Raw genomic sequence first — 9,825 nt, forward strand, 5'->3', positions numbered from 1 at the left:
TATTTCTTTGCTAAATTGTTAATTTCAAGGTAGAAAAGCAGGAATGGCTTGGAGAAGCAGAGACACTGCTCATGGTCCCAGGTGGAGCAGGGCAGGAGCGGGGCTGTCCTAGGGGAAATGGCAGCTCTGGGGCGGGACTGGTGGTGGTCAGAGGGTTCCAGAAGGGTCGGAGGGTTCTGGAATGGTCTGGTGGAGTTCAGGAAGGGTCTGGATGCTGCTGATCCCAAATGTCCTGACTGGAGAGCAGCAGAGCCCAATGGGCAGCACTTCAAGGCAGGGAGTGGGGATGGGATGGGATGGGATGGGATGGGATGGGATGGGATGGGATGGGATGGGATGGGATGGGATGGGATGGCATGGCATGGCATGGCATGGCATGGCATGGCATGGCATGGCATGGCATGGCATGGCATGGCATGGGATGGCATGGCATGGCATGGCATGGCATGGCATGGCATGGCATGGCATGGCATGGCATGGCATGGCATGGCATGGCATGGCATGGCATGGCATGGCATGGCATGGCATGGCATGGCATGGCATGAGGAGAGGAGCAGAGAGGGGAATTGGGTGTGATACCAAAATCAGGCAGAATATACTTTCCATCACTATGAGAAGCATTAGGATGGAGGAATTCTTTACCTCCACAGGACACACAGAAGGATCTCTTCCTGTCCGGTGTGTGATAGAACTTCACAGCAGGTTGTTTATCCATCATAATCACATAGAGTCATTGACGTATCTTTCTTATCTAATACATAAACATCACTTTCCTAGGACTAATTTCCATGCATTCACCTCCTTCTCCAAGTCCTTTCCTGGTCCTGGAGGATCATTCAGAGGGGTCTCTGGTGGTCGCATTCACTGAGTGCTGTGATATTAAAGGTGATCTTGCCTTGAACCTTTGGCCTTGTGCTCTTGCTTCTTTTTACAGAACTTGCCCCAACACCACTGCAGGCCTCCTTCTCTGTTTCTGCACTGCTTCCAGCCGTGTTTATCATCCTGTGTTCTCCTGAGGATCACAGGGGAGCTGGGCTTTCCTCCTCCCTCCTGGGTCCTAGAGCACTGTGGCCAGGAGGAGCGGGGACACTGCCAGGGTTCCTGGTGGAGCGGGGCAGGAGTGGGGCTGTTGGTGGAGAAAAGGGGGGCCCTGGGACAGTCTGGGGTGTTGCAGGCAGTTTCAGAGTGGTCAGAAGAGGGTCAGAGGATGTTGGAGGGGCTCTGGATACTGGCAAGGCCAGAGGAGAGCAGAGCCTGACAGGCCATGCTCAGAGTGGGGGAGCAGCCGCTGTCTGGGAAATCTGTGGAATATGATAGGATGGGGTGAGGAAGGAGAACAGGGTGGGAATGGGCTGGTGATGAAGAGCAGGAATGAGGATGTGATGGGATACGATAGGGAGCAGCTGAGCTGCGCTTCCTTGGGCCCAGGGCATGTTTTGGCAATGATCATGGAGCCCTTCCTGGAATGAGAGTTGCTTCTGAGAAGCACCCAGCTGACTCACCAGCACTGCCGGCACTGCCAGCATTCCAGTGCCGCCATCATCCCTCTGCTGCTGAAGGGACCATGATCCCTCAGGGAAGAAAGAAGGAAAGGTAGGAGACTGTCAGGAGAGGGAAGGCATTTGGAGAGTGAAGCAATCTGCAGGGTAAGAGTCTTTCTAATCAGGAGAAAATGATGAGCCAAAGTATTTAATTTGGAGCTCTTGACAAAAGTCATTTCTTTTGTGTGGAGTTGTGGTTTTTTATGTTTTATTACATTTGTATTATGTATAGGTTTGTTCCATGTACCCCCGGTTCTGTAACGGTTTCTCCCCGGGTTTTCCCGCCTTGGTTTCTCCCCGGGTTTTCCCGCCTTCCCCCACGTGTCCGTTATCCCCAAAAATGCCAAGTCATCCCCCTGTTTACCCCAGATGCCTGTCTGTCACTCGGTGTCCCTTCCCATCCGCCTAGAATCTTCCATCCGGGATGCCGGGTGATTGGTAGAGGACCTGGGACCCTTCCCCTGTCTATCCTTCATTGGAGGTACCCCCGTATCCCACCACCCTCGAACCCCCCGTGGTTTTACCCCATTGGCTGTTCGGTTTTCCCCCACTCCGTATTTAATTTGTTTGCGTGGTTCGTTTCGTGCTTTCTTCTGGCTGGCTCCAGCGCGTTCCGCCCCGCCCGCGCCTTTCCGGCAAACGCCGGTGCGGCACGCCTGGTCCCCTTCGAGTTATTGTATTCCCCGTTGGATTACAATAAACGGAATTCGCCCCCAGAGAAAGACTCTCCTCGTAATTCGCCGTGGGGTCACTGACTGCTCTCTGGAACTCCGATAGCGCTTCCCAAAGCCCGCGAGGGTCCAGCGGGAAGCGCTAGAAACTTGCCCACCCCTCTCCCCAGAGCTGGCCGGGGCTGAGGAAGGGCATCGGGGAGAGGAGCACTGGCACATTTGTAGCAAAAAAAAAAAAAAATTCCACCCAGGATAAATATCTGACTGCGCCATGACTGCACCGAGTCATGGGGGGCAACAACAGGATTGGGCACAGACAGCAGGTGGTGGGACAGGACTGGGGAGCTCCTGGTGATCTGGGCACTTTCTCCTTCATGTCACTGACCTGGCAGGAGCCGCTTTAGGACATGGATCCCAAAGGAGCAAGAGGTTCCAGGAAGCGCCGCTGATCTGCACAGACCCCTTTGCCTGCTGCTGCCCCACAGGGAACAGGTCAGTGGAATGTTTTCCTTCCTCCCTACCCCACCTTCCTCTCCTCCAGCAGCTGCTCTGTTCCTGCCACAGCTGAACCCTCCCACCTCCCTCTCCCACCCCACCATTTCCATCACCCTCCTCCCCTGCACATCTCACTTCTCTCCACTGAATCCTTCCCACTGCAGGGAGCTGCTGAGGAGCCTCATAGTCCATCCCTGGATTCTCCAAGCACTGACTCCCAATTTACTCTGACCACAGCCAGGGCCACATCCTACCGCCTGCCCAGCGTCCATCCATGGAGGTGACCACCATGTCCCCATCTTCTGCCTCACCCACTGAAGGAGATAATATATGTGGGATTGATATCACTGATGTAGCTATGTGTGGTATCATGCTGTTCATCTGCCTCTGTGGGCTGGCTGGAATCTGGGTTCTCCTCTGCCTCCTCAGCTTCTGCAGGGACCCATCACACTCTGTATCTTCCATTTGGCTGTTGCAGACTTCAGCTTCCTGCTCCATCCTGCTTCACCTCCTGGAGCTAGTTTCCTGTTCCACTATTATGCTCCTGGAGTAGCTGAGTTTGTTTTTCCCGCTCCTGCTGTTCTCTGCACCACAGGGCTCCACCTGCTGACAGCCATCGTTATCAAGAGGTGCACATCCATCCTCTGCGCACTCTGCTACCACTGCCACTGTCCCCAGCACCCATCAGGGTTCATGAGTGTCCTTCTCTGGGCCCTCCCCTTTGTTACAGTGGTTGTCCTGTGCCTGTCACTCAAGCCCCAGCACTGTCAGGTGTCTCTCATCTCCATGAATGCCCTCAACCTGCTGCTCTTTGCTCCAGCCATGGTCATTTCCAGCACAATTCTCCTCAATGAAGTCAAGCCTGCCTCCCAGCAGCAGCAACCCAAGAGACTCAACATCATCCTCCTCACTGTGCTCTTCATCCTCCTCTTCACTCTCCCACTCAGCCTCTGGACTTTACTGCAGCAGTTTGGCTGCACCATTGTGTCATCCCAAGTGGTTTTCTTACTCACCTGCATCCACAGCACCATCGACCCCTTCATCTGCTTCTTGGTGGGGAGCAGGAGGCCCTGCTCCATGGGTCCCTAAGGAAGGCCCTCCTGAGAGTCTTTAGGGAAACAGAAGAAAACACTGCCCACAGCAATGAACCCGTCATGGACACGGTGCCCTGAGCCTGTTGATTCCTGCCACTGCACTGCTGAATAACCCCGGGACGGCAGCTGAGGGATTCCTTGATGTGCCTGAACAATAAGTACCCACAGTATCACCCTCTGTGTGCTGGAGCATCCTCACCATCTTTCCAGTCCACACGGAGATCTCAGAAATGCTCCTGGCCAATGAACTCCGCTGTGCTGCCGCTTAATATTAAACGTGGTTTTTAGCGATCCCCTGGCGGTGACTTTTTCAGCGATCTCAAACACTCGTTCGGAACACTCCCGCGGTGCATTCCTGCAGGAGAAGGGAGCAGCGGCGTGTGGGAGGGATGCCCTGAGGGAGCACACGGGAGCAGGGCTCTCCTCCCCTCTCCAGGCTGCTAGAGCTCCATGGCCAGGAGGGGCAGAGACACTGCCGGGAGCCGCGGGTGGAGCAGGGCAGGAGCGGGGCTCTCGGGGTGCAAGGTGGCCCGGGGGGAGGTGGCGGGGGGTGGTCTGGGATTTCCGAGGAGGTGAGCAAGGGTCAGGAGAGGAGCGAGGGGTCGCAGGGGTCTGGATGCTGCCGATCCCAGATCTCAGCACGGGAGGGCGGCAAAGCCCGAGCGCCGCGCTCGGAGCGCGGAGCCGCCGCTGGCCGGGAAAGCTGCGGCCTGGGAGAGGATGGAGAGCGGGATGGGAGCAGGGATGGGGATGGGGTTGGGAGAGGGCGAGGAAGCTCAGCTGAGCGTCCTTCGGCCCTCTGGGGAGGCTTTGGCGATGATCCCAGAGCTCTTCCCAGAATGTGAAATGCTTCTGACGAGCACCCAGCGGCTTCATCAGCACTGCCGGCACTGCCGGCATTTCAGTGCCACCGGCACCACCAGCGCCCTTCTGCTGCTGGGGGGACGCTGACCCCACAGGGAAGGGAAATGACGAATGGTAGAAGCCCTTCGGGAGAGGGGAGGCGGATGGAGAACGGGACATTCTGCAGGGAAGGAGTGTTTCTAATCAGAAGGAAATGATGAGCCAATTGCAAAACTCTTTGCAGACTGTCTGGCAAAAGCCACTTCCTTATTGGACAAAACTCAAAAAAATCATTATAAATTACTGTGTAGGAGTGCAGGCGCACCCTGACATAGCCAAAGGTGCAATTTCCAATCCCCCTGTGATACCACCGAGCCTTGGGAAGCAGCACCAGTACAGGGCACAGAGAGGAGCCAGCAGGACTGGAGTGAGGAGCTCCTGGTGATCTGGGCACTTTCTCCTTCATGTCACTGACCTGGCAGGAGCCGCTTTAGGACGTGGATCCCAAAGGAGCAAGAGGTTCCAGGAAGCGCCGCTGATCTGCACAGACCCCTTTGCCTGCTGCTGCCCCACAGGGAACAGGTCAGTGGAATTTTTTCCTTCCTCCCTGCCCCACCTTCCTCTCCTCCAGCAGCTGCTCTGCTCCTGCCACCCTCTCCCAGTGACCACAGTCCCCTCCCCAGGCCCCCCCTCCTCTGCCCTGTGCTTCCCTTCTGTGTCTCCTGGTGAACAGCCCAACCCTCTCCCACCCCACTCTTCCACTGCCCTCCTCCTCTGCACATCTCACTTCTCTCCACTGAATCCTTCCCACTGCAGGGAGCTGCTGAGGTGCTGCATGGTTCGTTCCTGGATTTTCCAACCACTGACTCCCAATTTACTCTGACCACAGCCAGGGCCACATCCCACCGTCTGCCCAGCATCCATCCATGGAGGTGACCACCATGTCCCCGTCTCCTGCCTCACCCACTGAGGGAGATGATGTCTGTGAGACAGATGTCACCAGCATGGCCATAGACAGTGTGACACTGCTCATCTGCCTCTGTGGGCTGGCTGGGAACGGGGCTGTGCTCTGCCTTCTCCAAAGGAACACCACCACCTTTTACATCACCAACCTGGCTTTCGCCAACTTCTCCTTCCTCCACTTTGCGGTCCACTCCACCCTGCTCGACCTGCTGGATGAATTGTCCTGCTCCACAGTCGTTCCCCTGGTGTTCCTGAGGGCACTTTTCCTGCTCCTGCTGTTCTCCTACAACATGGGGCTGTGCCTGCTGACAGCCATCAGCATCGACGAGTGCACATCCACCCTCTACCCACTCTGGTACCGCTGCCGCCGTCCCCAGCGCCTGTCATGGGTGGTATGTGCCCTGCTCTGGGCCCTCTCAATTGCTGTCATTGTCACAGTGACTTCCCTGTGCCTGTCACAGGAGCACGAGCACTGCCAGGTATCTCTCACCACCATGTATACCCTCAACCTCTTCCTCTTTGCTCCAGCCATGGTCATTTCCAGCACAGTCCTCCTCATTAAGGTCAAGTGTGGCTCCCAGCAGCAGCAACCCAAGAGACTCAACATTGTTATTTTCCTTGTTGTGCTCTTCTTCCTCCTCTTTGCTCTCCCCCTCAGCCTCTGCAATTTCCTGCAGCAGCTCGGTTACATCACTGTGTCCTCCCAGGTTGTTATCCTGCTCGCCTGCATCCACAGCACCATCAACCCCTTCATCTACTTCTTGGTGGGGAGGTGCTGGAGGCCCTGCTCTGTGGGGTCCCTCCGGCTCTCCCTCAGGAGGGTGTTTGAGGAGCCAGAAGAAAACACTGCCCACAGTGATGATCCTGCAATGGATACAGCCTTCCCAGCCTGATGATCCCTTCCACTGCTCTGCTGAAGGACCTTAGTGCAGAGTCACCTGATTAATAAATACCCTCAGTATCACCTTCCCTGTGGTGCTGTATTCCTGCAGGAGAAGGGAGCAGAGGCCATGCCAAGGGCCATGTGTCAGGGATGTTCTGCAGGGAGCACATTCCTCCTCCCTCAGGGGTCCTAGAGCACTGTTCCCAAAATGCATCCTTCCCACCACTGTGACCCCAAAATTCCCCCTGGCACCTGGGTCCTTCATCCCACTGAGGTCTAATATCAACAAACAGCACCGTTAACCCTGAGCTGCCTTTGCCCGCTCTGCCAGCGCTTCCCGGCTTCCCCTGGCTCCTGCTGCCAGCCGGGAATGTGGCTGGAAGGAAGGGACACACCCATGGCTTGTGCTCTCTGGCACAACCATGATCTCCAGTGCCCAGAGCTGGGCTGGCACCGGCACAGCTGGCATGGACAGGATGGACCAGGAGCTCAACATTCCCTGTGAGTGCTTTGTGAGTGTCACAGCAAAGATCTCCCCAGAGATATTTCGTTTTTAATTTTGTGAGCCAGATGCAAAGGTCTCTCAGCCTTCAGAAATTCTTCCTCTCCACTGCCTTCAGCTGCCCCCTCAGCAGGCTCCGATGGTGCAGCAGCAAGGAGAGGAGAAGGTCGTGGTCCTCAGCACGGCCACCCCCTTCCAGGAGCAGGGTGGCACCTGTGTTTGTCACCATGGGCTCCATGGGGCATCACCCTGCTTCCTGTGGCTTTGCTGAGGTCACCAGCCCCACCACATCCCACATCTTTTCTCCAGCCCCACCACATCCCACATCTTTTCTCCAGCCCCACCACATCCCACACCTTCCCACCACATCTTCCCACCATCTCCATCATGTCCCACACCTCCCACACAACCTCCCATCCCACTCCCCATGCAACCCACGCACCTCCCATCCTTCCCATCTCTCCCAGCCCCATGCCTGAGGCTGCAGTCCCTCCCCACGGGCTGCTCACTCCAGACTGCCTCATACAGTTTTTGGGGACTGTTTCCCTGGGACGTTCCCCTCCAGAGCTTCACCCGCGGTGTCCCGCCCCCCAGCCTCCTTGGAGAGGGACGAGAGGCGACAGCGGGATGGATCCATCAGCTTTTATTGGGGAGAAGGAGCGCGGAATGGCCAGGAGTGGACACCCTGCCGGGGATCCCGGGCGGAGCGGGGCTGTCAGGGGCGAAGGCGGCCCTGGGTGGGGCGGTGGGGGGGAATTTGGGATGTCAGACGGGATCGGGAAGGGTCCGGATGCCGGCAATCCCAAACATTCCCACAGGAGGGCAGCAGAGCCCGACGGATCGCGCTCGGAGCGGACGGCAGCTGGGAAACCTGCGGGGCGGGACGGGACGGGACGGGACGGGACGGGACGGGACGGGACGGGACGGGACGGGAACAGTGAACAGGAAAGGGGAGCTGAGATGAGGATGGTTTGGGGATAAGACTGGGGTGGGAATGTGGATGGGATGTGGATGCAATGATAGCGATAGGGACAGGGAGAGGGTTAGGGATAGGGATAGACACAACAACACGGACCAGTGGGATGGGAAAAAGGGATGGAAAAGCTATGGGATGCATCCTGACTCACAGCTGCAGGAAGATGACCTGCAGGCCTGGCTGGGAGCAAGAGTGGACAGCTGAGCATGAAGACAGCATGGACAGCACAGCCGGTGGGACCACAGTGGCCTCTCATCTGGACGTTGTGGTGATCCCTGTCTCCTCAAAGACCCTCTGGAAGGCGACCTGGAGGGACACCATGGAGCAGTGCCTCCAGCAGCTCCCCACCAAGAAGTAGATGAAGGGGTTGATGCTGCTGTTGATGCAGGCAAGCAGGAAAACCACCTGGGAGGGCACACAGCTGGGGCTGAACTGTTGCAGGAAATTGCAGAGGCTGAGGGGCACTACAAAGAGGAGGAAGAAGAGCACCGTGAGGAAGATAACAATGTAGAGTCTCTTAGGCTGACGTCTCTTGGAGCCACACTGGACCTTGATGAAGAGGATCACATTGGAGATGACCATGGGTGAGACAAAGATGAGGAAGCTGAGGGAGTGCATGGAGATGAGAGCCACCCGGCAGTGCTCGTACTCCTGTGACATGCACAGGGAGATCACCACGACCATGACAACGATGCAGAGAGCCCAGAGCAGGGCACACACCACCCATGACAGGCACTGGGGACGGCGGCAGCGGTACCAGAGTGGGAAGAGGATTGAACCACACCTCTCGATGCTGATGGCTGTCAGCAGGTACAGCCCCATGTTGTAGGAGAACAGCGACAGCAGGAGAAGGGGCCTCAGGTACTTCAGGGGCACTACAGTGGAGCAGGACGCATCCTCCAGCAGGTAGAGCACGGAGGAGGGGATCATGGACAGGAGGAAGATGAAGTCGGCAATGGCCAGGTTGAGGATGTAGACAGTGATGGGGTTCCTGCGGATGTGGAATCCAAGGAGCCAGAGCACAACCCCGTTCCCAACCAGCCCACAGAGGCAGATGAGCAGAGTGACACCGTCTATGGCCACATCGGTGACATCGATCTCACAGGAGTCGTCCACTTCGGTGTCCGTCGCGGGAGATGAGGGAGGTGGGAAGGTCTGGTTCAGCTCCATGGTGGAAGGTGGGATGTGGTCCCCAGCTGTGGTCAGAGCAGAGGAGGGTTAGTGGGATGTGACAAAGAGGGGGATCCTGGTGAGGTGGCACAACAGGGCTGGGGACAGGGGGGCCTTGGGATGGATGGGTGTGAGGTGAGGGCAGAGGGAGGGTTGGATCAATCCAGTCATCCCAATTAAGGACAACCGTGGGAGTAGTGAGAGGGACTTTGGGGACATCCAGGGAGAAACAAGCAGTGCCCAGGGCTGGACTCTGGTCCCAGCCCCCTACCTTTCCTTGGGGCCAACCTGTTGGTGTGTCCAAGCAGGGCAAGCTCCCTCCCTCCGGTGCTCCTTGCCACGGTCTTCTCCAGTCAGGAAAACTGAGGTCTCCACGTCCTCAGAAGCTCCAAGCAGCCTATTTGTCCCCAAATAAAGCTGCTTTTTGGGGCGTTTCTGCACAATCACGGGTCAGCACTGAGAGCACTGGGCAGCTGCACACAGGCTGCCTCTTCTCCCATCAAAATTCTGTTTTGCGGGAAAGGAAATGTTTTTTCTGAGCAAATACCCAGAGGACGAACACTGCAGCAGTTACATCTCACTTTGAAAGAATCTTGATGCTTTTAGGATTCAACCTGAAATCTCATTAGACTGGTAATTGCCACCTTCCTAATTGTTTGATGTTGCTCCAGCCTCCTCTCCCCATGC

At 56.7% G+C, this 9,825-nt stretch overlaps 2 protein-coding genes and 1 pseudogene across 3 annotated transcripts; 2 read left to right on the forward strand and 1 right to left on the reverse strand.

Moving 5' to 3' along the window:
• Positions 1–464: 464 nt before the first annotated feature.
• LOC140684243 (proto-oncogene Mas-like) lies at positions 465–4,092 on the forward strand (annotated as a pseudogene).
• Positions 4,093–4,238: 146 nt separating this feature from the next.
• Positions 4,239–6,576, forward strand: LOC115495661 (mas-related G-protein coupled receptor member H). 2 transcript variants are annotated; one of them, XM_030275374.4, is made up of 2 exons: positions 4,239–5,226; positions 5,461–6,576. In XM_030275374.4, the coding sequence occupies exon 2, from the start codon at positions 5,571–5,573 to the stop codon at positions 6,498–6,500; it is 930 nt and encodes a 309-aa protein (XP_030131234.4). In that variant the 5' UTR covers positions 4,239–5,226; positions 5,461–5,570; the 3' UTR covers positions 6,501–6,576. The 2 variants fall into 2 exon arrangements, with proteins under 2 accessions (XP_030131234.4, XP_030131235.4); XM_030275375.4 differs by having other exon boundaries at positions 5,534–6,576.
• Positions 6,577–7,775: 1,199 nt separating this feature from the next.
• On the reverse strand, positions 7,776–9,199 carry GPR152 (G protein-coupled receptor 152). The gene has a single exon (XM_030275382.4). The coding sequence runs from the start codon at positions 9,136–9,138 to the stop codon at positions 8,221–8,223; it is 918 nt and encodes a 305-aa protein (XP_030131242.4). The 5' UTR covers positions 9,139–9,199; the 3' UTR covers positions 7,776–8,220.
• Positions 9,200–9,825: the final 626 nt, after the last annotated feature.

This window comes from Taeniopygia guttata, chromosome 5 (assembly GCF_048771995.1).
Source record: "Taeniopygia guttata chromosome 5, bTaeGut7.mat, whole genome shotgun sequence".
Taxonomy (NCBI): domain Eukaryota; kingdom Metazoa; phylum Chordata; class Aves; order Passeriformes; family Estrildidae; genus Taeniopygia; species Taeniopygia guttata.